The sequence below is a fragment of the Camelus dromedarius genome, chromosome 7 (genome assembly GCF_036321535.1).
Source record: "Camelus dromedarius isolate mCamDro1 chromosome 7, mCamDro1.pat, whole genome shotgun sequence".
NCBI lineage: Eukaryota > Metazoa > Chordata > Mammalia > Artiodactyla > Camelidae > Camelus > Camelus dromedarius.
In genome coordinates, this window is record NC_087442.1 from 37622219 (window position 1) to 37649717 (window position 27499).

A 27499-nucleotide genomic window follows, 5' to 3' on the forward strand; every position below is an offset into this window, starting at 1 on the left:
TGTATAAAAATAAATGATGGCAACAGTTACAAAATATAGCATGTTTTTGCATATTTAACTATAAGCACACATTTGCCTGTTTTTATTTCTAGTTACCACTTTGAAACCTTAACTGTAACACATTTTGTGTTCTCAGAAACATCCAAAAAGATTTAATTTGGGTTCGTGTATTTACGTTTTCATCTCTAACCATATTTTTGCCAAGCTTGAAGTAGATTTAGATCTTCATAGGTGCTGTACTTTGGGAGTCTATAATGTGCCTGGACTTACAAGATTTGATAGAGAAGTATTTAGTTGATCCATTAAAAGCTCGTTTGTAGTTTATTCAAGGAGTTAGTAATATTTAGCTTATGGAAAATCTTATGACCTGTCTAAAATTCTGAAATTATATACTTTTTGGTTCTTAAGTAAATCAGAACCAGTCATAGAAATCAGTCATAGAAATTTACATATGGCGATTCTATTTTCAGCTTTACAAAGTGACTAATATGACCTAAAATACTTAGGATAAAGTAGGGTTATTTCTTGAAATCAGTGAGCTGTGGTGATGCTATGTGGAACACTGACAGTGTGCTGAATTTTAGATTCTTGAAAGTCTTATTATTTAGAAGTATTTTTTGGTGCTTGAATTTGTATTTATACGTATTAACTGTATGCTGTGTTATTTTCTCCATGCAGGGTTTACTGGCAGTGAAACCACACTTTCTGAAAATAAATGTATCTGAACTTAGTTTATGGGTAAGAATCAATCTATTTGAATGTCTACATTTTTCCTTCTCTAAAATACATCATTGGATTTATGTTTTACTTTCAAGGAAATGACCTATATAATGCAGAGGATATAACCGTTTTATAACATATTAGGGCTCAATTTTAATGTGCCAAATTGCCCTTTTCATGAAGCAAGCTAAGATTAATTTTGGACAGGTAGTTAAAGAATTCCAGTTTTATGTACTTTTTCACTCATGTTTTTTCTGAGGAGCAGTGCATGTGTAAGAAAATGTTAGTAGAAGAATTTAACTGCAATTGCTGTATAAATCTCCTATAAATTATATTAATTTTTATAATAAGATTATATGTGTATATTTTTCTTTTCAGTTACAGCCCTTGATTTTGGAGTAACATTCTTTATTTTAATTTAAGGTGCATTTTTTTTTTTTTTTAGCGTTTTCTCTTGGGTATGGAGATAATTACTTCACATGTGATTATAGCATTTATTTATTTTTTCTTTCTAGGCTATGTCTATGCAGTGGCTATATGATGCATCAGTTTAGTTTTGTTTTGCTGTATTATTCTTTTGTAGGTTATCCAAGGATGTTTTTGGTTATTTGGAACTGTCATACTCAAGTATTTGACGTCTAAGATCTTTGGCATTGCAGATGATGTAAGTGTATTTTTGCTTAAACTTGAAAGACTTGAAATATTCAAAACAGGCTAAGAATGAATTACTTGAGTTATTAAAGTACCATTATTTAAACTAAATTCTAAGGTGAAGTCTATTCACCTGTTATTTTATTTATTTACTCTAATAGAAAGTAAATGTGACTGTATATATAGTCTCTCTTCTCCAGAATTAATTTCCTGACACAATTCTCTTATTTTATTGGTCTTTCTATATCACAAAGATTTAAAAATTCTAAGGTGAAAAAGCTCTAGAGATTTACACTCAAATTTTAAGGCCTTACAGTTATTTTTCTCTGATTTCTTTATAATCTCCTTTTGTAACAGAAAAAAAAAAAAAGAACACCACCTTCAGAGCCTTTTAAACAATAGATCATATTGTAGATTCATTTTCTTCCAGTCTTCTGCCAATGCTTGTGAAAAGTTTATTTATAGCCAATTTTATAGGTAATTTTATCCAAGTTAGTCTTATTAAGAGACATTTGTATTGCTGTTTGTTTTGCCCTTTTTGGTAATTGGGTAGGGAAGAAAATAAAATGAGGAGATTTCTGCTTTATAATGTTAAGGATTCTTCCTATCTATCACTTGCTTTGCCTATTTTGTTTGGAGGTTTTGGTGGGCACATTGATTAAATTAAAAAGAGAGCAACACACCAACACAGAAAGAGTGAAGTAAACCAACCACATATTTTTTCCTGTAGTTTAACTGGCTATCATTCTTACTCCTGTAATATATTAAAGCTGTGGTTTTGAAACTGAGTTCTGTGAAGTCCTGGGACTTGAAGGTCTCTTCAGTGGGGCCCATCTCCTTCCCAGTCTCCCTGCTGATACCTCTTTCACCCAAGGTAGTCTGGCTTTAATCTCTTACATATTGGACATTTATATAAGCTTTCATATGAACAAAGGAATTTTTTGTTTAAAAAAGGTTGAAAATAACTGGACTATTAAAGGAGTGAGGAGTGGTCTACAACCTGTGGAAAGATTTTTTGAAAGTTTAAAAGTGTAGTCTAAAATGTATTCATTCATTCATTTAACATGTACCTGTTATGTGCCTGGCAGTAGAATTGTCTATCAGGGAAGTTTAGTGGTTAGTACCCCAAGGTTTTTACCGGGGGCTGGTAACATACACACCCTCTACTTAGTATGTATCAAAGTTCCAGACTCCCAGAAGGAATGTAGGTGTTCAGCATAAAACCACTCTTATCATTTAGGGTGGTGGGAGCCTTCTGAAATCCAAGTTCCCTGATGTCAGCCAAGGATCAGCCAAGGGTCAGCCTTGCAAGCAGGTTTTTTAAAGGATGGCCTTCGGACATACTGTGTTAATTCTGATCTGAACATCAAGTTTGTCCCATCTTTTTCCATCTGTCACTCCCACCTTCTTGGGTCTTCCATGAATGTACATACCACCTCCTAGTCAGTCATGGATGTGTAGAGAGCTTGGGCTCTCTGGCATCCACCAGCGTATGTGGACATCTTTCCAGTCCACCAGTAATGTGAGAACTTAATCTTATAGGTTGTCTCATTTCTAGAATCTCTGTAAAATTTGTAGCCAGTCTGCCAGTCTGCTGTTCACCAAACCAGTACTGTAACCCTAAGCTGGCCAAGTTGTGACCTTTCGCCTTTCCTTTCCCACTGGGTTCGCTACTTTTACTGACAGTGCATAGATTTTTTGCTCTCTGTCTCCAAACAAGTCAGCTCCTTCCAGTAGCAAAGGTTCTGCTTTTCATGGCCAGCCCCACCCTGGTAGAACTATTGGGCTGACCGAGGTGGGAGAAGCGGTGGTGGTGCTCATTTTGGCTGGGAGCAGCCTGAGGAAGAATGCCACAGACTCCCACTGTTTCCATCCAGAGTTCATCAGTCTTTTTATGAATGAATGTTTCTCAATTTGTTTTCCTTTTGTTCAGTTTCTAGAGCCTAGTATGGTTTTTGACAGTTTTGTCCAATTTCGTAGTTGTTATTGGGGGAGGAGATTTACTAACTTCTTCTTCTGCCATATCTGGAAGTCCCCATATTCACTGATTTTTGAGTATTGATCCAGCCTTGTATTTCTCAGATAACCTCATTGCTTACAATGTATTTGTCTATCTGTATATTGATGAATTTGATGGCTAATATTTTTTAGAATTTTTTCTGATACTCGTAAGAGGTATTAGTCTGTTTCATTTTCTTGTAATGTTTTTATCTGATTTTAGTTTCAAGGTAATGCTATCTTCCTAAAATTATTGGGAAGTGTTTAGTCTCCTGTGTTCAATAAGAATTTGTGTAGAATTGATACTACTTTTCTTAAATGTTTGGTAGAATTTGACAGCAGAGCCCTCGGGGCCTGGAGTTTTGTTCCTAGGAGGATTTTCCTACTACAAATCCACTTTCTTTAGAAAGTTATTGGTCCTTTATGTCTTTAGAGGAAATGCACCCATTTCATGTATGTTATCAAATGGATCATGTTTTTTAAAAAAAGCGTAGGATTCAGTTAGCGAAAAATTCTTACTGAAATTTTTGCATGTATATGAAATCATCTTAGGCTCTTTTATTTAATTTTCCTTATTTGGATTTGGAATGAATGTTATATTAATCTATAAAGAGCTGCTTTTATTTATTTATTTATTTATTTATTTATTTATTTATTTTATTTATTTATTTATTTTGCTGTTTTTCTACTTTCTATTTATTGCATTAATATTTTCAAAGTACCACTTTTTAAAAGTCCTCTCCAGTTTTGTTGTATTTCTCTTTGTCATTAAATTCTGTCATCTTCATTTCTTTTCTTCTCATTTCTTTGGGTTCGTTCTGTAGCTTTTTCTGATGCTTGAGGGAACATGCTTGGCTCTTTTGTTTTCAGCCTTTCTTATTTTCTGATAAATGTATTTAAATCTATAAATTTCTCTGCAAGTCGTACTTTTTTGTATGTCTTACAAATTAACTATTTTGTGATTTTCTTTTCACCTAAAGATTATTAAGCTTTATGTTAGTTTCTAGCTGAAAGGATTTTTAAAGCCATTCCTAGTTATTTTCTAATTTTCCTGCACTTCGGATTAGAAAAAAGTAATCTGTATTATATCAGTTCTTTGAAATGTTTTGTGGCATGGGATGTGAACATTAAAAATATTTCACTTGTGTTTGAGGATAAGATATAGTCTCTCTTTATGAAGTTTGTATTCTCTGTGAGCTTATTAATAATATTATTCAGATTTTATGCTAACACTATCTGCTTTTTCTATTTTAGAGGGAACTCTAACACAATGAACACTGTCAGCTTATCTTTTTCTTCCTACAATTTTTTTAGTTGTTCTTCTGTGCACTTTGAATCTATACTGTTAACTGCAGATATGTTCCTGACATGTATAACCTCGCTTGCTGTTTGTTTTGCCAGCATATAATGTCATTTATTGTCTTTTTTCATGTATTTTTGTTTGAATTCAGTTTTATGAGACATTACAATTGCTTGCCTAGATTTCTTCCATTTATCTGGTATACTTTGTTCTCTTTTTCTGTTTTCAACCTTTCTGCATACTTTTGTTTTAAGTATGTCTTTTACAGACAATGTAATGTTGAATTTTTTCCCCTTAAGTCCAATTTTAGTATCTGTCAATTTCATTTAACTATATTTAATTATACAAAAAAACCTCTTATATTTATGGTAGTTATCATTATATTAGGACTTCTTTCATTTTATTTGAGATTTTCCAACCATTTCACTTTCTTTTTAGGTTTCTTCTCCTTTTCAATGGATGGGTAGTTTGCTAATGCTATTTTAGGCCTACTCTCCCTATTGATTTCTTAAACTTACCAGTACACATCTCTTCTCCATGAGGCAGAGGCTTGAGATTCTTCAGCACACCCCACCACGCCTTAGTTCCTCCTCACCCCCAGGCCCCTGCTTCGTGTAGGTATTATTTAGCCCTGATTTGCTTTAGATACAGAGTCCCCCTTTCCTATGGTGCTTGCTCTTTTAAACAACAGTGCATTCAAAGTTTGGCAAGTGTTTACTTATATGTGAAATGAAAATAATTCCAGCTTCCTGGGGTGGCTTCCTGTGGGAAGTAGAGAGGTGATGTAAGTGAGAGCACTTGGTAACACGTGAAGAATTACACAGACGCCGATTGTCTGCCGAAAGGCATGTTTTGCTGCAAGGCCTGCCCATTTTCTACTTCTCTCAAAGTCTTTTCATTCCCCTGTTCAGAAAAACTGAGTTAACGTTTACTTTTCTTTACTCGGTCGTACGTTGTCCTTTTGTGATTGACAGACGGCAGTGTACATTACTAAGCCCGCCCGATGCTGTGTAGTGATTTCACCAGGTTTAGCACCTTGAGCAGACAAAACTCAAGGATAAAGCCTTTGGAAAGCTGATGATGGAGCATGGAAAGCAGAGTGTGGTTGGAGCTATCACTTGTCAGCAAAAGAAAAGAGACTGTGAAACTGAAGGGTCCATCACTGCTTCTTTAATAGGAAGAAGCAAGCTGGTGTGGGAACAGCGAGCTCTGTCATGTAGTGGAAACATTTTTTACGTACTGTTAAGATAAAAATGCATTTTTACAATATACGGCATAATCTAATGGTACCTCCCTTTATTCCTTACTAGGCTCATATCGGCAACCTATTAACATCAAAATTCTTCAGTTACAAGGATTTTGATACTTTATTGTATACCTGCGCAGCAGAGTTTGACTTTATGGAAAAGGAGGTAAGATGTGATTTCTCCTTTTCTTTCCTTAGGTTTTGGCCCATTCATTTTTCATAAAGGGTGCTCCTGTCACTTCAGGTCCTTGCCTCTGTGCTCTTATCTCAGTTTGAAAGAAAAGGAAAATCTGGCAGCTTAGGGGAAGATTTTCCTATTTACATAGTGCAACTTCCTGAAATGTATGGTCTTTTCTCATTTTGATAATTTAGAAACATGCACTCAGTCTAGCAATAATTTCTTGGATGAGTAAACACAGAGGCATTTCAAGTTGCCTCTTTTCAGGGATAGCATTAGTGCAGTGAAGCTCTCAAGCTGTTACATTTCCACTCATTGTGTGGTTGTTTGTTTGAATGATCTCATTGCTTTGAAATATCATTGAGGACAAGTTTTTCATTCCAACAACATTTTTCTTTCTAAAACTATACTCAGGTGTTTAGAAGGAAACCAGAGAGTAGTTTAGTGGATTATGAAACAGATGTCTGCAATATTACCTGATGTTGTTGAACAAGTGACTCTCATTCTTTGAGTCTTAGCTCACTGGTTTCTGGTAGTATGCCTCAAATAGATATTGTGAGGACCAAAGGAGATACATGGGAACGCACTTTGATGTTTTAAGATATTTTGTATTAAATACTATTTTGCAATACTTTTTGAGCTAGTTTGGTTTAGCAAACGTGTATATATATATATATGTGTGTGTGTCCTTTCACACCATCCATGTGGTCCTGATTTATGATGACATTTTAGTAGCTGTGAAACATTGTCCTTCAAAGCTATGTGTGTATATATGAAACTGCCCAACTGTCCTCTGTTGATATATTCACTTTCCCCTTGATCCCCACTGGGTCAGCCCCGTCCTGAGTTACAGACCAGCGGAGGAGAGTGTGTCACAATGCAGACTCTTAACCAACCAGACATTCTGAGTTGAGGGTGTTCTGCAAATACACTGTTTACTCCAGTCACCTATCAGTCTTCATTTGCTGTGTCTGGCAAATGGTTTTGACACACAATGGCTGATAAAGTGTACAAATAATAGTGTTGAGCCTGCTGGAAGAAAGTAAGGAAAAGTGTCTTGCAAGACATTAAAATGCATACTTACAGCAGGTTAATACTCCTTCAAGGGGCTGGTAAAGGAAGGAGAGGGCGAACATCAACAGAGAAATTAGGACACAGTGGAAGTCCTTTAACATGGAGAATATACACACCATTACAGCCTGAGACTGTGAGCCATCAGTAATGTGGTAGAAGGAATTGTTTTTTGAGGCACAGCATGACTTCAGTCGATTTGAAGAAAATGGCAAAGCTATTTATAGCTTGCTGTTCCCCGTCTCCATAAGCATCTTCAGCACAGGGACTGAGCATGGTGCCAGTTCAGAGAGGGCATCCATTGTATGTGTGATACGTCCATACGGTGGGGCAAAGGGAACAATTTAACTTGACATTGTACTGATATGGAAGGACACTTAAGATATATAGTAGGGTGAGCAAAACGGTCCAATCTCATTACCTATAGTTAGCACACATCGAATAAAGTGTAAGAGACCAAAATTTCAAGAGTGGTTTTTTGATGGAGAGATAATCAATGATTAACTTTTTTTTTTTTTTTTTGTAATTTACATCTTTTAAATTTTCCACAATAATCATTTTTTAATTGTATTATGCTGTTAAAAGAAAGCAAAAACAATGAGGGGGATCTTTGCCTTTTAGATGTGAAAATGGAAAGCATTAGTATTTAAAGTACAGAGATTCCAAGACAGGAACATTTTTTATGGCCAAAAATAGGCAGTGCTGGATAGACCCATGTGTCTGTCCTTAACTGTGTTTATGTGTATGCACTTGGTATGAAATGAAGTGAGCACCACAGATCAGTGGATAAGAGATGCATTGTTTCATGAGTATTATTTGCAAAATTGAGTTGGGGAGGGGAGTCAGGTTAAAACTTTGTATCATATTATTCACCAAACTTTATTTCCGTTAATTAATATTTTATATATTAATGAAGCCTGAAAAATTAATTTGAGAAACATGTCAATGAATATTAACTTCATTTTTTAATGAGCATAATACCAGTACAAAATGCATATGAGAATGATTAATAGATTTGTCTGCATGTAACTTAAAAATATCTGTACATTAAATATTTTAAAAATTAAAAAGCAGATCACTAACTAGGATGATTCTTACCATAAATATAACAAATGAAACTAGGGATTAATGTAATTAGTTAAAGAAGCTTGTTCAAATCAATAAAAAAAAAAATTACCAAGGGCTTTCACCCTTCCCCAGCACCAAAAACACAGCCTCATCCCCCTACACATGCAGAAATGGGTGAAGGATGTGAACATGCAGTCCGTTGGGGAGAAAATGCTGACAACTAATTAAAATGTAAAATTTATTGTCTCCTTTATTTTTTCTCCATTTTCTGAACATATATATATATAACTTTCATGCTTAGAATAAAATCAATAATTACAAAGAAATATTAAGATTAAAGAACTTGTAATTCTAATAGAACACACACATGCACACATACACACACACACACCTCTCACTGTGTGGTTTGTTTCCTTTGCTTTTGTTCTTGTGCATACCCTCTCTCTGCTGTATCTTTTGGCATTGAGGAAGTTTTATAATTTTGTTTCCTTTATATTCATACTTGTATGTATTAGCTGTCATCCATTCTATCAATTTCCTCCTCAGAGTTATACTGACCTTAGTCATTTCCTGCCCCTTGCCCATTCTCACCCATTTCTAATGTATTGTGATATCATAATCAGAGAGATTATTTTACTTCCTATATGCTACCCCCCTTACCCCATTTTTAAGAGTCCCACAGTATCTTCATTGTCAGCACATATAACCGCTCATACTATATATTGTGTCACCGCGGTAGCCCCATCATTGTCATAGTTCTGTAGGTCATTGTTTTTAATGCTTACTAGGAGTCCTAGGATTGAAGCCCCTCCTGCTATTTCTTGGTTGTGTGAAGCTTGCTCTCCAGTGGATTCCTCAAGAAGGGCTCATGGAGCAGTAATCCCTGAGTTTTTACGTGTTCAAAATATTTTATCAGTGGCTTTTATGTGTGAAGGTCAGTTTGGCTAGATACAAAATCTTTGGCTCATATATCTTTCCTTGAGTAGGCTAAACAACTTGCTTTCTTCTAGTCTGAAGTGTTGCTATAAAAGTCTGATGCTAATCTGATTTTCTTTTCAAGAGTAATATTAAAAGGTACCTTTTAGACAAACTTTAGAATATAATATTACAACTGTTTGAACTGTATTAAATTTTGTTATGTACTTTTAACACAATTTTAACACACTTCCTTTTTAAGGTAAAGATCTATATCTTACTACTTTTCTTATATTTATTGTTATTATTAGCAAATGTCTAATTTTTAAATAATAAAATAGTTTTAGTTATATGATTTTTGCATAGGTTGACACTATTTAAAATTTATAAATAAAATATATTTATATATTTTAAAATAATAAATACTATGCAAATGTTTATAAAGGTGAATAGTAAAATAAAAACATAAAAATTCTCCTTTTAATGGGATTTCCAACTCATGAAGAATGCATTTTGTATAATGAATTATCAAAATTACTTGTCTGATACAGAATAGTAAGTGAGAGAATTGGACTAAGGGGAGGGAAAATCAGAAAATGCTATTTACTGTATACTTTGTAGTTAAAATACACCAGTGTTTTTAATATGGTTGAAACTAGACTTCTCTTTATAAACATTTTTGGGAAAGCATGTATTATTTTACTTAATGATGTAAGATTATTTTTGTGAGGGAATGTGTTGGTAATAAGCAAATCAATTGCAATTTAGAAATTTCAAGCCCAGGATTGTTTAAGACTGTGACCTCTAATTTTTGAGAGGTGTATAGGGTTTCAACGCATAGAGCTTTTAAAACAAACAAAGTTTCTAAAGAAAATATAAAAATTTTTTTATTCCTTTTGTAAACATTGGTCATTAGTGTGTGCCTGTGTGTGTGTATCAATAATAGATCATGGTTAAGATTTTTACCCCCATAAAATGCACAGGTAAATCTCATGCCTTTAAAGGAGTTCCACTGACCTTAGGTGAATATTAAGTTGGGCTCTCTTGTTAGAAAAGTAGTTGCAAAAGTGAACAGCAATCTTTCTAGTCACATTTTACATTTATAAGTGTTTGCGGACAGTATTTGTTAGTGTTTTCAACCCAACATTTTGGGAAATTTTGTTTCTATGAAAATGCATCTTCATTTTAGTGATGGAGTCAGTGGGTAGATTAGACCCTAGATGGGTGAAAGCTCATGTTTACTTACATGTTTTAAAATTCACTTGGTTCATTATTTGAAATTTCACTTGATATAACATTTTCCCCTAACGAAACATCTCTCTGAATTTCAGACTCCACTGAGGTATACAAAGACATTATTGCTTCCAGTTGTTCTTGTCGTGTTTATTGCAATCATTAGAAAGGTACGTCTCTCACTTAAGAGCACTTTCTCATAATAAAACATTTCCTTGTTCCTTCACAATAGTTACTAGGCTACATGTTAATCTAACATCATATTTTATATAGATTTATTGAAATATATCCTGTATTGTCTCACTAATGGCCTTTGATGAACATTGATAAGCCTTAAAAATATTGTGCTAGTTGCCAGCATAAAGTAGATCTAGGAAGAGGATGCTCAAATTTTGATAGTTATGTATTTTGAAAGATATGATCAGAGAGACCATACTGATACAGTTGTTTTTCCCTATGTAAATTATTCCTGACTCATTTTCAACTTTTATGTAATATTTCCCTAAAATATTTAAATGTGCCTTTCTAAGTCATTTGTGCAGTGGTCACTAACTTCTGGATAGAGTTTATTATTAATCAAAAGAAAAAAAAATAGAATATTAACAATGTATTACTAAACTTGATAAAATAGATTCCCAACTTGGCCTTGATAATGAAATTTTAAGTCCAGGTATAAATCAGGCTGGGGAATTTCCAATCTTTAGCAAAGAGTGGATGTGATACTTTCTTTTTTTTCCTTTAAGAGTTAATGAACTCTGTAACTACAAGTGTTTTAAGAGAATGAATTGAGATTAAACTGTAATCAAAAACAAATGCTAGACTCTAAAAGTTTTTGATTTGTAGCTGTGATTTGTGTTAACACAATGTCATACATTTGTAGAATATTCTTTACTATAGAATATTCTTTACTGCTCACATCCTATATTTGTAATCTGAAACATTTCACATGCCTTATTTCAATTGGTTCTTCAGCAGCACTGTGGGGTGCACAGATATTATCGTCCCCCTTTTGACAGATACAAAATTGATAGGTCAGAGAGGTTGTTACCAGCCTCACCTCATGTCCCTTAAAAAGCAAAGGAAGAGCAAGAATCAGACTGCACCTTCGCCCCCTCGTTGGGCGTTGTGTAGTATTCAGTTCTGTAGTCCTACAGCCCTTTTCAAATCTCAACAGTTTATGGTTAGTCAGTTTCTGCTGTAGGTCAGGCTCTGTGCTTCCTTTGCATACTTTATGTGGCTGTACACCTAGCAGGCAGTAAAAAAATACTAGATGTTGGCAATCCAGAATGCATTAAAACAAGATAGCCCCCTGGATGGCTACAGGTGATGAAAATGATTAGATTGGGTTAAAGAAGCTGGGATGTTTGCTTTAAAGAAGAAAGATTTAATGGAAAGAGAATAATTATTTTCAATGACTTAAAAGCCTATTACTTGGAAATAAGATTATACTTATTTTGGTTCCTTAGAATTATCGGCAATTCTAGGAGTTAAGGCTTTTGACCAGCATTGATCTGGACTGATTACGAATGTGTTATAGATTTAAGCAGTAGCTGGTGGTTCTTGTAAGGACTGAATTAAAACCTAACAGCAATGTCACAGAGGACATCCACATTGAGAATAGGATTTCAGATTAGGGGACCCCCCAGCCACCACTGTGAGTGCTAAATATAAAAGCACAGTGTTTAGTTAGCTGTGCTTATCAGTCTCTGAGCCAGTACTTCAGTTCATATGTGTGTATGACTAAGGAGAGGCATTGCCAGCAACCTGGGCGTGATGGAATTCACTAAATGTGAATCAGAAGCCAAAAGGTCAGGTTTCAATGCCCACCAGTGCCTCTTAGTTGTTGTCCACCTTCAGGGAGACTATTTAATCCTTTTCAGCCTGTTGCTCATTTACAAAATGAGGAAAAAGTTCTACCTGAACAGGGTTCTTGGGTACGGATATAATTACATATTGTACAAACATAGCATGTTGTTGTTGTAGTTATTATTTTCTGAGTTATCTCTTATCTCCATACTTCCATATTTTTGAGTAAGTAAAACTTTGAAAGGTTAGAAGACGTGTTAGTTGAAATATTCTTTTTCCCAAAACAGCTGTTATAAAATGTTTAAAAATCTATTTGCAGATTATTAGTGACATGTGGGGTGTCTTAACTAAACAACAGACACATATAAGGTAAATATGCTATTAATAATTTTGTTACTTCTTCCATTTATTAAGTAGATATTTAGAGTGTATTAATTTTATAGTCACATGCTGTACACTCAACATTTGGTAATTAATATTTTTGATTGTTGTCATCCCCCTTCTTTGCTTTTCTCACTTCTTCCCTATCTGTGCAGAGCTCAGCACGTCACTTATTCGTACTCCAGGTCCCATCCAGTACAATCTGACAGTAACCCAACACTAATCTGTGCTTGAAGGACACAGCTTTGTGCTTCAGCTGGGAGGGAAAATAAATTATTCTATTGATGGTTTTAGGGCCAATGGACAGCCTTTTGAGAAAAGGGCAGGGAAGTGTAAAAGTGTACTCATACCTCACTTTTTGGATAAAATAAATTCCAGATGGAGCAAAGATTTAAATATAGAAAAAAATGACACCCCACCCCCCAAAAAAACCAAGAGATTACTTTTATAATTTTAGGGTTAGAGATGCCTTGCTAAGTATGACGTAAAACCTGTAAGCTAGAAGGGAAGATTGACAACGTTGACCAGATAAATTCTTTGGTTTGGTAAAATACTGTAAGCAATGTTCACAGAAAAATACAACTTGGGGAAAATGACAATATATGACAAAGGACTAATGACCATCATACGTAAAGAACTTCTACAAATTAATTTTTAAAATGCTCAAAACCCATTAGAAAAATGAATGAAAGACACAAATAGGCAATTGAGAAAAAAATAAATTCCCATTTTTCCTATCTCACTACACTCATGTCCCACGGATCTCCTTTCTGCTCTTTGACCTTGATGAGTTGTTTCCTGCCTCTGCAGTCTTGCAGTGGTTGTGCCCTAAGCCTGTAACTGTGCCCCCTGCTTCCCACAGCCCAGGTCTGCATGACTAACTCCTTTAATTCTTGCCTCGAAGTCACCTCCTTCTAGAAGCCTTTCCTGACCATCGTCTCTGAATAGACTTCTTATCTCCTTGCTTGTTATTCTTCACCATCACACCCTTTTTTTTCTCTCTCTCAGCATTTATCACCATGTACACTTATATACTGATGTGTTGCCTGTCTCCTGAAGGGGTTGGAAGGGTCATTTCTGTTCAGTTCAACAGTTTATATGCAGTGCCTGGCACATAGGAAAGAATAGTAGTTGAGTGAATAAAGACTTATGCATGACTAATAGATACATAAAAAAGTGCTCAATCTCATAATAAAGTGAAAACCTTTTTACTCATCAAGTTTGTAAAAATTAATAGTACCCAGTGCTTGCCAGGGTGGGAGGAAGTAGGTGGGAGGGCAGTTTGGCAATACAAGCAACACAGTGTGCCTGTCTTTTAGCCTAGCAGTTTCACAGTGTGTAAGTGTCCTCTAGAAATGCTCACAGAAATGCTGAGATAGTGGTACAGAGATGCCCACTGTGGTGGTGTGTATAATGTGCAAAATGGAAACAACCAAAATGCCCACCAGTATAGGATTGGTTTAATTATGACCCAGTTATAATGTGGAATTCTTTATGGAAATATTTCATCATACATCCTTGAAGAAAAAATGATGAAACTATACACACACACACACACATACACATACACACATACATACATACATATGTGTATTTATATGATGATTACAGTTTTATTTAAAATATGAAAATTTTGTATGTTGATGTGTACATAGGGGGAATTTGGGAGGATAAAACCTGTAACTGTTAAGAAGCATGGGATTAGAGGGTAGAGTAAAGGAAGTTTTAATTCTCATTTCATTCTTTTGTGGGATTTTTGGGGAAGTAGAGATTGTTAAATTTGTGTATCTATATATTTTCTTTTATAACACATACAGCCTTGTATATTCTTTCACCTCCAACCAGTGATAAATTATTGCACGCTCTCTTGAGACAATCCTTGTTCTCATTTAGAAACTATTTACTGTAACTGTGCCCTTGTTCTACCCGATGCCTTTGAGGGCCTGGGGAAAAGGAAAAAGCTTCTGGTATATAATACCATAATTCCTCTTCAATTGAGATGAAATTTTTTTGAGAGCTTGGAAAGGGGCTACGGTTATAGCTGTAGTAAGCAGCTCTGAAGGAGAAAAGTGGCATTTTTCACAGAAACAAAGCAGTCTTTTCAAGAACAACTCAACTATAGAAATAATTACGGGAAACCACTGAGCTTCATAGGACTTTCAGTTCAGATAGGATCAGAGCTTTTTCTGATGGCACATTGACAGTTCATTTTGTATGAGTACCAAAGTCATATGCTGATATAAAAAGGGAAGGGGTAGGAGGTACAGTTTAATTATCAAGATGTGAATATTAGTATCTCCTTTATTCAGGGACCTGGGGGTTACGTAGGATAGAGACAGCATGATGAAGTAGAAAATATGTTGCCTCAGGAATCAGTCAACATATAGACCTGACTTGGCCACTTAATGGCTTCTTACTTGCTTTCTTTGGCTGTCAGTTGGGATAATAAATAGTTCTAAGATCAGAGTTAATGGAATTTACTGATCCTGTTAACATCATAGATGCTCAATAAATGATAACTCATCTCTTTTATTTGGCATAAAAGAAGAATAAAGAAGGATCCATTTTACTTCCTTCATTTACCCAATATTTTTACTGCTGATTAATACATCAATATTTTTGAAACCAGTTTCTCAAATCAGATTGTATGTGCCTGGATTAGGAGTTAATTGTGTCATTTGTTCATTTATTCAAAAAAAAAATGAAATCTATGTGCCAGGCATTGTTCTAGGTCTTGGAAATAGATCAGTGCTTCGGATAGAGGAGGTATGTGTTATCCAGTCACACATTTGTGTCCAGACTTCTCCCTTGAACTCCAGGTTTATACATGCGACTCCCTGATTTAATAGTAGTATTTCTTTTTCCATTTCAGAAAACACCAGTTTGATCATGGAGAGGTAAAGACTTAACATTACCAAAATTTACCTTATTTTAACGTTTGTGTATATTTGGACTTTCCTTTAGTTCCATTTTTCTAAGTGTATTGGTAGTTGCCACTGATTCTCTTCAAAATAGGCCTATATATGTTTTCACTACAACATGACCATTCGTTTGTTAGGACAGTTAAGTGGGGAACTCACACAGTCCTTGTCGGCTCTGATCGTCCTCATGGTCATAGCAGTTCATTGCTGGAGCCCATTTAAACGCATGTGCAGAGTTTCTTTTTCATGATCAGAGATCACTTTCCTCTCTGTTCACCTTGCCCTGAGGCTTCAGAGATGTGACTGGTTGCTGTTCCCATCTCCTGGTGATTCAACCTAAGGTTTTTTTTTTTTTTTTTTAATTGAAGTGTAATTGACTTATAATATAATATTAGTTTCAGATGTACAACATAATGATTCAAATTTGCATACATTGTGGTCCACAATAAGGGTAAACATCCATTACCATACATAGTCACTCAAATTTTTTTCTTTTTTTTTCTTGTGATGAGAACTTTTAAGATCTACCTACTCTTAGCAACAGTGTGGTGGCTATAGTTCATAATACTGTATTTCATATTTCTTCCTGGTTTTGATGGCAGTTCTAAGGTGGAGCTCTGGGATCTTAAATAGCAGTTATTTCTGTTTATCACTTTCCTACCTTAATCTGATGGTAGCGCCACGGTAGATTCAGAAATGTGGACTTTATTAACTATAGGCTTGATTCTGAGAAGAACTGTAGAACCATTTGCCTTAGGGACTTTATAATTTTAGCCCTCTAATAAAATGGAGAAGGTTGAAAGTGAATTTTAAGACTAGTTACCTCAGAAAATTCAAATTTTTGTTACTAAGAAAAAAGTACCCATTTCTGTATGTTCATCAGTTTCACAATATATTTTTAATTTTCACAAATAGGAGTAAAAAGTATCTTCTCTTCCTTTCAGTTGGTTTATCATGCACTGCAACTATTAGCATATACGGTCCTTGGTATTTTAATTATGAGACTGAAACTCTTCTTGACTCCACACATGTGTGTCATGGCTTCCTTGATCTGCTCAAGACAGGTGAGATGGTTGTTACATGGCATTATACCTGCTGTGATAGTTTTTTACCCCCACCTTTGTTACTGAGTGGCCCTAAAATAATATTGAATTACCCCGAGTTCTTAAAATTGTTATAATTAAAGTTCTTCACGGTTTTGTACTAGTATTTCCTAAAGGGTAAGGGCCAAAACAGATCATTTATCTTTTTAACTTCTAAAACTGTTCCTGGCATACAATAAACAATCAGTGCAGGCTGACTTCCTGAATGATAACTACAAATGTGGACAGAAAGCAGAGCTTTATTGTATAAATAAATTTTTTTTGGTTTTGACATTCATATCACAAAGAACTCTTAACAATTGATTTCAAGTTATAGGTACGTTTAAATTATATGTTCCTTTTTGATGTCCAGCTTTAAAATGTTGTTTCATTTATTTGAGTATCCATTTTTATGCACATCCCTGACTTTACTTTTTAAAATTTAGGTCAAGTCATCTTGGTTATGTGCTGGTTGTTTTTCCTGGATATCCGCCTCCTTGCTCTGTATTCACAGGTTTATGCCTCTGCATAGTGCCACCTTTTCAGTTATCAACTAGCCAAGGTGCAGCAGCATTACTTTTCTTAAATTGAGCAGATATTTTCTAAGCATCTACACCATGTTCCAGGGATAATAAGTAGAGTGATAGAAAAATCAAAAAGCAAAAGTACATATATGCCCTCAAAACACTTGATTTCCAGCTCTACAGACCCGTAGAGAAATAATGGTAAGGAGAGAACAACAGAGTGTTATTATTGAGAGTGAGCTATTTGAAGATGGAAAAAAGTAGTCAGCCCCAAGGTTCCCGATCAGAATGTTGGTATTGTACCAGGGAGGCACTGCTTTCCAGAGGCTGACCAGGGAGTGTGGCCACTGTTCCTGATTCCTCCAGGCTGGGACAGGAAAGGAGGATGGTGGGAAGCCTCTTATCTTAAATCCCACCCCACGTGGTGACTAATGGTAGAGAAATAGTGAGCCTTGCCCTGGGCTGGCTTCACAGGTATGGGCCCTCTGTGATCGCACAGGGACCCGCACTCAGGACCGCTCTGGGAGGGGCTTCAAGATGGTGGAATAGAAGACCACGGAGCTCACCCTCTCCCATGAATACACCAAAAATACATCCATGTGGAACATTCTCACAGCATGCCTCCTGAACTTTGACAGAAGATCTTGTACAATTGGAACTACAAGGAAAATCTTCACAAAACTGGGTAAACAATAAGGTCCTACTGTATAGCACAGGAAACTATATCTAATACCTTGTAATAGCCTATAATGAGAAAAGAATATGAAAAGGTGTGTATATACACACACACACACACACACAAACTGAACCACTGTGCTGTACACCAGAAACTAACACAATGTAAACCTACTATACTGCAATAAAAAAAAAAAAAATTACTACCAAAATCTAAAAAAAACCAGAAAGGACTCTGCACCTAGATTGATGCTAGGCTGTTGCTGTTTTGAACTTCTTCATAATTTTAATCAACCCACATTTGTATTTTGCACTGGACCTTGCAAATTATGTGGGTAGGCCTGGCCTCACCCAAATCTGGAAGTAGCGAGAGCACGTTGAGGGAAGACTTTCTTAAATTGGATCCCACCTGTATAAGGCTAATGGTAGAATTCTTTTGATCCCTCAGGTCATCGTTCCTGGAACTTTTCCTTAGAATAATTAACCCTTTGGGATTCTAGCAGAGACAGCATTCTTCTCTGAGAAGAACTTGGGCTTATTGGATACAGGCTGCTTTGTACTAACAGTTATCAATATATTCTTAATTTGGTTTCAGCTCTTTGGATGGCTCTTTTGCAAAGTACATCCTGGTGCTGTTGTTTTTGCTGTGTTAGCAGCAATGTCAATACAAGGTTCAGCAAATCTACAAACCCAGTGGAATATTGTAGGGGAGTTCAGCAATTTGCCACAAGAAGAACTTATAGAATGGATCAAATATAGTACTAAACCAGGTAAAAAAAAAAAGTCATATTATTTTAGCTGTGGTTTTCTCCACAATTTTATATACCACTACAAAACCCTAAACCCAAATTACTTCCAATGCTCTTAATCTTTCTAAGCAGTGTTGTTTCTAGATTATCTAGAAACAGATACTGATCTTACATGGTTTGCAAAGAAAATGTCATGCATATTTTATTAGTAATTTATTTATCTATTTTCCATAAACTCTGATTTTTTCAAAATGTATCCAAAGTTTTACATGGTACAATATAAAATGATTTATGTTATGCTTATTTTCCTAATTTTTAATCTTAGTTCTCTGCATTCCTTCTTGAAATGAACTCATGGAATGTGGTATTTTATTCATATATGGGAAGGGAGATTTTGTTGTCATTTGAGTATCAAATGACTAAATATTAAATCGTCTTGGAGAATTCCTTGGTGCTGTAAAACTTTCCTAGTCGGTTTGTTACTTCTTTCCTTAAAGCAGGAAAAGACATTAGAAACAAACAAAAGAAACAGAAATCCTCAATTGTGAGACAGATGGTGAGGCTCGGTCTTCTAAGGAAAATAGTTTACCCAGGCTTGGTTGCTGACCAGCATTGTATCAGCTACCCGACTTCATTCTGGTTCTGCTGCTGAATCTTTAGGTCATGATTCGGGCCCAGCTTTTTCACCTGGGAAGTAATTAAGTTGACCAGAAGGAGACCTCTTGTCACATGCACCAAGTGTCTTCCTAAGACCTTCCTTCTTTCTTTGCAGACGCAGTGTTTGCGGGTGCAATGCCCACAATGGCAAGTGTTAAACTCTCCGCACTTCGGCCCGTTGTGAATCATCCACATTATGAAGATGCAGGTCTGAGGTTAGTACACAGTTCTCACACTGTTGGAAACAAACTTTTTGTACAAGTAGACAGTGAGGGAACCACCAAAATAATGCGAAGCGTTTCAAAAACGTTATGGGGAATTTGGACTTAGAGAGTTAGGGGACGAAGAATGCTGAAATAAGATGGCTGAGGCAGATACAAACTGTCAGGGTTCCATAGGACAATGAAACTATAACCATTGGGGTTATATTCCCTCCTGGGCAGCAAAAAGAAATCACACTGTGTCTATTTTCTGTAGGTTAACAGGGCTCTAAAACACCCGGGTCCTTGTTAGTTATCATAATCCTTAAGTTCCCCAGAAGATTCTTTAGCCTGTAGTTTTTAAGATTTTCATATGGGGTATTCTTGAATTCTGAGTAGTCAGTTGTAATGGAATCCTATTCAAAGAGGGTTTTAATCCTGATTTTCACCAATATGGCCTACTAAAATATTCTTGTTTTTTGTTTTTTGTTTTTTTACTATTTTTCATAAGTTAGATTATTGTGTTCTCTTTGAAAAGGAAATAGATTTAATTTTCATGCAATTTCTAGGTTGTTCAGCTAGTCATTTCCTAAGTTATTGGTGAATCCTATTAATATATTATTTTGTATAACAGTGGAACATACCTTTTATAAATAAAAAGCTTTTTCATGAAAAAAAAACAATTTTAGCAAGCTGATTTCCAGAGCAATTGTATAATTTATGGTTATTTTTTAATTAGGGCTAAAACAGCCATTTAATTCTAATTGTTGGTTATCAAAGTTTGAACTGTTGCAGTTTTACAGTCGTTCTGGAATTGTGTTTTTGTGGCTCGTACTCTTATTTATGATAGAGTGATGGAAAAATAAAACAGAAACAAGCAAGCACATAATCACAACTTAAAAAAAAACAAACAAGCAAACAAACCAAAACACTAAGCTTGGAAATGAAGAGATTCATTAAAGTGAACCTTTTCTCCAGGACTCTTGTGCTACCTCTGCCTTTTTCGACTGACCTCCCCAAAGCCCTGTAGCAGGAACTCCTGTGAAGAGTGTTCTCTTGACCTGGTTCTTCTGCAGAGTTTTCCTTCTAGTCCCATTCAGTGCTTACTTCCAAGTGGGTTGATTGCATTCTTTTAATCTTGAACATTTTCTGCCCAATTATTTTTCTTTAAAGAGCCAGAACGAAAATAGTATATTCAATGTATAGTCGAAAAGCAGCTGAAGAAGTGAAGCGAGAATTGATAAAGTTACAAGTGAATTACTACATTCTGGAGGAGTCTTGGTGTATAAGAAGATCCAAGTGAGTATTCAGTACAGTTAGTATTTTATATTCATCGGACAGTAAAGTTAATTCAGTCTCATCACAAGTGCTTTACTAGTCGTTTGTGTGAGGTGTATATACTAGTTAGCAAAGTTTAAGTGGAAAAAACTTTTTCAATAATTATTTGGAGTTTTTTTCTTTTCTAGTCATTATAAATATCTATTTCTTTTATAATGATTTGCATGTGCACATTACCTTAAAGTTATTGGCATTTACCAAGAAATTCCCAAATTGTTCATATTTGCCTTTGATTTAAAAGAAAAAAAAAACTTTTATTTAAAGTTGGGTATATTTTCTTTCAAAAGACGTGCAGAGTCTGAAACCAAATAATGGAGAGTCTCAGTGTCATGAAGTCAGTCGGGCAGCTTTGTCCCAACCACATCTCGGCCCCGTACCATACCTTGTGACCCATGGGACCCCTCCCAGCAGCAACTTGGAGTGAAGCTTCTTTCTTGCTGTTTCACACCTTATTTGAATGGGATTATAATTAATTTTCCTGTGACCCATATTCTCTTGGGTTTATAGTTTTTATAAGTATCTATTTCCACACAGAAGTTCACTGAGCAGAGTATAGCAACAAGAGTTAGTAAGATCTTAAAAGCAAATGTGAATTCTAAAATTGACTACTTAGAAATGTTGCACCACGGTGACTAGACAGCAGTTGACAGCTTGCTATTAAAATACCAAAGCATTCACTCCATGAGGAGCACAGAAAGGAGTAGTTTTATCAGAAATCAAGGATGTTTCATGGAATACTAGTATGTTAAAAATTCTCACTACTCTATGACTAAGTAGAAGCCTTCAGGAGATTGCTGTGTCTTTGGCTTATCTATACTCATACGTCATATATTTCAATGATACACAGTGGTATTAAGACAAAATGATTAAATGTTGACTCGGGTAAAAATAGTTCTGTGACACAGTATCTATCAGCATTACACACAAAGAAACTCAAACAACTGTTGATTGCTAAGTGATTTTCTGATGAATATGTCCATAGAAAATATCGTTCTTAGAGTCATAATTTGGAAAATGCTTTTAAGTCCTTTTGAACATAAGAATATAGATGAAATTTATGTACTTTAACTTTGTTATATAGATTTAGGACAAAAAGCCATACACATCTCTCAGCGATTTGACATTGTAATAAATGAATGGTGGGCTGACACTTGCAGTCGGAAGGACTCAGTTTCTTGGCAGAGATTTCCACCAGCACTGAGATCTTCTTTATGCCTCAGGGTTCACTCTCCAACTCTCCAGTTCAGTGATGCCAGCCTGAGACACCTGTAGGTTACTGGAACATAAAAATAATGTGTCATGACCTTCTTCCCCAAGCCAGTGATGGACCTTGATTCAGGGTTCTTCATTTTCCCCTGGACCCCCCGCATGATGTTTTGAATATGCGGAAAGTGCAGAGGTTGCTGTGCTTTGTTCTAAGATGTTGATGGAGCTCCTTGAATTTGCATAACTGTAGGAGTTCATGTTCTGATGGGCAGAGCACAGGTTTTTGTACACAAGAAGGGAACAGAAGACAAGTTTAGGAAGCACGGCAATAAATCTTGCACACTAAACAGAGTCAGCAGTGAATTAACTGGCTTGTGGTCATCTCCATTTAGAGCTCGCTGACGGGCACTCAGACTGAGAGTCGGGTGGGGCGGGTGCTGTTTCCCCTCTGGACCTTGACTTGCCCTTGTGGTGTTTGTTCCAGCAGGCGTGGAGGCGAGGGGAGCTGAGGAAGTGGCTTTCTCTCCTCTGGTTTCCCCACTCGGTAACTTAAACAGCACTCTCCATCTACTACAAGATTTAAGTCAGACTGATAATAAGTCTCAGGAACCTTAGACAGGTGCACTTTGCTCATTTCTTAGAACAAAACATAGCAGTGCTTGCTCTTCTGCCAGGGAAGCAAATGGAGGACTCAGATAAAGGGAAGAGGGAAGAAGGACAAATATTTAGTTCTTGCATTTGCAGTAGCAAGAACTGAGTTTCTGGACAGAGCTTTCTACCAGCATTGGGATCTTCTTTACTGCCTTGGTCCTCAGTCTCTGATCCAGTTATGCCAGCCTGAGACAGTGACTGGAAAAGAAAAATATGTCAGAACAGGGGAGCAAACGGGGAACTCAAATAGGAGAAGAAAGGGAAGAGGGACTAATATTTATCTGGAGCTTAAACTGCACGCGGCACGTTGGTGGACTCGGTGTTTGTGTTCTATCACTTACAAAGTAGCTTAATTATGTGCTTGATTATTCCTTAAATATTTAAATATTTGTGTTCAAATACAAGTATGAAAGTATACTCAAATGCAAGTTGTAGAAGAGTTTTTAACTACTTTTTTCTTTTTTTGGATTTTTTTTTAAATTGAAGTATAGTCAGTTTACAATGTTGTGTCAGTTTCTGGTGTACAGCAGAATGCTTCAGTTGTACGGGAACATACATGTATTTGTTTTTGTTAATTAACTGCTTTTTAAATTCCATTTTCTTCTTTCTCATTAATGCTCATAATAGAGTTGACATAAAATTAAAATACATGAAATCAGAAAAAAAATTATTCAGATTTTCACTAATGCTATTGTAAAGATGTAGCCAGCTGGGCTGGGGAAACTTCGGGAAACTCAGAAAAAGACTAAAGGATGTTATTCAGAGGCAGACAGAGCTCACAAGGGCAGCTCTTTGCCCTCATCTCTTCCTGAAGGCAGCTGAACTCAGGAGCTGGGTTGTTCTCTACTTCCAATCTGTTTCACTCTCTACTCCCACTGGCCTGCATTGTAGTAACAGTTTGGCCTTGGCACATGTGAGAAAATTAAAAGGTAGAAAACTCAAGCCCAGTCATATTTTCGTATGTCAGTAGAATCTAGTGTCACTGAGGGTGGGCAAAAAAATGTGCACTGAGCACTTCACAGGAACACTCACTGGTAATACCTTTTTGGGAGATAATTTGATAGAGGCAAAGTGAAAATTGTGTAGCCTTTTGACATAACGGTAGTGCTGCTTCTAGAAGTTTAGTTTGCAGAAAGATATTGGCACAGAATGTTTATATCAGCATTGTTTTATAATGGCAAAATGAGAAATAATTAAATATCCATCCATAAAAGAGTGGTTAAATAATACATAGAAGTACAGCATCTATTAAGGAAGATAAAGTAGGGCTTTATGTACTGAGATGGAACAGTGGCCTCTTTTTATTGCTAAGTGAGGAGTCCCAGGTTAACCTCATTTTTATAAAAGCAACCCAGGAGCATCTGTGTATATAAGTATGTCTGTGCCTATATTTTTGTATGCTTGTATGTCTGAATGTGGACGAAAAAGACCTAGCAGAATGTGTGCTGGATTGTTCATAGAAGCCACCTCTGAGAAGTGACATTGGAGATGATGGTGACTTTCACTTACTTACTTTGATAGGTTTATATTCTGACACTTTTTAGATGATTAGTTACCTTTAAATTACAGATGTTATTGAAAAGGAGAAAGTGTGCACATTCCTGTCATACTGTGGGCTCACGGAGGAAAGCAGGGGAGTGGGACTGCCATTGGGAATAAAAGGGAATTGCTAGACATGATTTTTTCTCTTACAGAGAAAAGTAAAGCAACTATGACAAAACATAAGCTGTTGTCAAATAGCTATAATTTTTCCTTGTATTTTTCTGTTTTTAATATTAATAAAAACATAAAAATTGTGAAATCCCTTTTACTTTTTTTTTTTTATTGATATTTTGGAAGAGTCCAGGCCAGCTGTCTTGTAAGAATGTCCCACATCTGGATTTGTCTAATTTATTCCATGTGATTAGATTCATTTTGACAAAATTTGGCAAGAATACTACATAGGATTGAGTGCAACAAAATAAATACCTAATTTAAAAAAAAACAAACCAATACTACATAGAAGGTGCTATGTACTTTCCATTATGTCACTTCTGGAGGTACATGTCACTTTGTTGTTATTGATGATGTTAATAAGTTTGATCACTTAAAGTATATCCCCCAACTCTCTCCATTTTAAGGAAACAGATCTCCTTTATAAACAGTAGCCTTTCACCAGGTAGTTCTTGCATCCAGTTTTTATTCTTCCCTGAATCAATTATTACATTGGTGATTATAAAATAGTTAGATGATATGGATTTGAAAGTATGTATCAGTTACTGATTAGTGGGGGTAAGGTTGGATTTGATAAATTAAAAATGCTTACTTTGTGTCTCTCTGTCACATTTTGGTAATTCCTGAAATATTTAAGTTTCATTATTATATTTATCATGGTTATCTGTGATCAGTTATCTTTGATGTTTCTATTGTAATTACTTGGGGCACCACGAACCATACTCATAAGACGATGAACTTGATGGATAAGTGCTGCTCCACAGACCAGCCAATCCCCCATCTCTCTCCCTCTGCTTGGGCCTCCCTATTCCCTGAGACACAACACTATTGAAATTAGGACAGTTAATAACCCTTTGGTGACCTCTGAGTATTCACGTAAGAAAGAGTCACACATCTCTCACTTTAAATCAAAAACTAGAAATGATTAAGCTTAGTGAGGAAGGCATGTCGGAAGCCAAGACAGGCCAAAAGCTAGGCCTCTTGTGCCAAATGGTTAACCAAGTTGTGACTGAAAAGGAAAAATTCTTGAAAGAAATTAAACGTGCTACTGCATTGAATACATGAATGATAAGAAAGTGAAACAGCCTTATTGCTGATATGGAGAAAGTTTGAGTGGTCTGGATAGAAGATCAGACCAGCCACAGCAGTCCCTTAAGCCAAAGCCTAATCCAGAGCAAGGCCTTAGCTCTCTTCAATTCTGTTAATGCTGAGAGACATGAGGAAGCTACAGAAGAAAAGTCTGAAACTATCCGAGGTTGGTTCATGAGCTTTAAGGAAAGAAGCCGTCTCTGTAACATCAGAGTGCAAGGTGAAGCACAAGTGCTGATGTAGAAGCTGCAGCAAGTTATCCAGAAGATCTAGCTAAGTAAATTAGTAAAGGTGGCTACACTGAACAACAGATTTTCAATGTAGATGAAACAGCCTTCTCCTGGAAGAAGATGCCATCTAGGACTTTCATAGCTGGAGAGGAGAAGTCAATGCCTGGCTTCAAAGTTTTAAAAAACAAACTGACTCTCTAATTAGGATCTAAACCAGCTTGTGACTTGAAGTTGAAGCCAGTGTTTGTTTACCATTCTGAAAATCCTAGGGCCCTTATGAATTAAGCTAAATCGACTCTGCCCATGCTCTATAAATGGAACAACAGAGCCTGAATGACAGCACATCTGTTTACAACATGGTTTACTGAATATTTTAAGCCCACTGTTGACACCTATTGCTCAGGAAAAAAAAAAAAAAGATTCCTATGACTGCTCATTGACAGTGCACCTGGCCACCCAAGAGCTCTGTTGGAGATGAATGTTGTTTTCATGCCTGTTAATACAATATCCATTCTGCAGGCCGTGGAGCAAGAAGTCATTTCAATTTCCAGGTTTTCTTAAGAAATGTATTTCATAAGGCTATAGCTGCTATAGCTAGTGATTCCTCTGGTGGCTCTGGGCAAAGTCGGTTGAAAACCTTGGAAAGGACACACCATTCTAGATGCCATTTATATTAGGGATTCATGGGGAGAGGTGAAAATCTCAAAGTTGACAAGCACTTGGAAGACACTGATTCCAACCCTCATGGATAACATTGAGGGGTTTAAGACTTCAGTGAGGGAAGTAACTGCAGATGTGATGGAAACAGCAAGAGAACTAGAATTAGAAGTAAAGCCTGAAGATGTGACTGAACTGCTGCAATCTCATGATAAAACAAACAGATGAGGAGTTACTTCTTATGGATAAGCAAAGTAAGTGGTTTCTTGGGATGGAATCTGCTCCTGGTGAAGATGCTGTGATTGTTAAAATGATAACAAAGGATTCAGAATGTTACATAAACTTAGTTGATAAAGCAGTGGTGGGGTTTGAGCTTCAGTTTTTCTACTCTGAGTAAAATGCCATCAAACAGCATTGCATGCTACAGAGAAATTGTTCATGAAAGGAAGAGTCAGTCAGGGTGGCAAACTTCATTGTTGTCTTAGTTTAAGAAATTGCCATAGCCACCCCAACCTTCAGCAGTCTCCACCCTGATTAGTCATTAACCATCAACATTGAGGTAAGGCCCTCCACCAGCAAAACGATTATGACTTATTGAAGGCTCAGATGATGGTTAACATTTTTTAGTAAGAAAGAGTTCTTGAATTAAAGTATGTAATTCTATCACACATTTAATAGACTGCAGTATAAACATAACTTTTATATGTACCTGGAAACTAAAAAAATTGTGGAACTCACTTTATTGCAATATTTACTTTATTGTGATGGTCTGGAACCAAACCACGGTATCTCGAGGTATACCTGTATAATTTTCTAAGTCAATATATTACTTCTAACTGTGTGCTGGGCATGGTGTTTTGGTTCAGTAGCTCTCTTAATCCCTAATGTCTTGGGTACTTCCCACTGTACAAAAACGGAGACTGAGACAGAGTGAACTATCCAACACCACATTCTTGGTAAGTAGCTGAGGCAGAATTTTACTGAGATCTTGTGCCCCACCACCTGAATTCACGTATTTCATATGTCTTTCGCTTTTTTCATAGTCACCTTTGCTGGGTTCACCTTGTTCTAAAAAGGATTTATGGTAGCTGACATAAATATAAATAACTATGATAGGATTTTTTTTAAAACACTAAGTTAATTTAAGTAGAAGAAATGAAGTGAGGGCAGGAACATAAAAGGTGTGCTGTGCTTTATCTGCCATTATAAAATGTACATTGATTTTTAACCTGCACGTTAA

General features: G+C 36.0%; 1 protein-coding gene across 5 annotated transcripts in view; it reads left to right on the forward strand.

Moving 5' to 3' along the window:
* Positions 1-27499, forward strand: part of DPY19L1 (dpy-19 like C-mannosyltransferase 1) — an 84436-nt gene that overhangs the window by 54181 nt on the left and 2756 nt on the right. For 4 of the 5 annotated variants that reach the window (XR_010381621.1, XR_010381622.1, XM_064487449.1 and 1 more), the window contains 10 exons: positions 679-738; positions 1304-1384; positions 5980-6081; positions 10479-10550; positions 12506-12555; positions 15440-15464; positions 16433-16552; positions 18365-18539; positions 19291-19390; positions 20549-20674. Coding sequence is in view for 2 of the 5 variants with exons in the window: in XM_064487449.1 (XP_064343519.1) it covers positions 679-738; positions 1304-1384; positions 5980-6081; positions 10479-10550; positions 12506-12555; positions 15440-15464; positions 16433-16552; positions 18365-18539; positions 19291-19390; positions 20549-20674 (911 nt within the window). In the remaining 3 variants the exon portion in view is untranslated. Of the gene's footprint in view, positions 1-678; positions 739-1303; positions 1385-5979; positions 6082-10478; positions 10551-12505; positions 12556-15439; positions 15465-16432; positions 16553-17593; positions 17780-18364; positions 18540-19290; positions 19391-20548; positions 20675-27499 lie in introns of those variants that run through there. The other variant, XR_010381623.1, reaches the window with a different exon arrangement.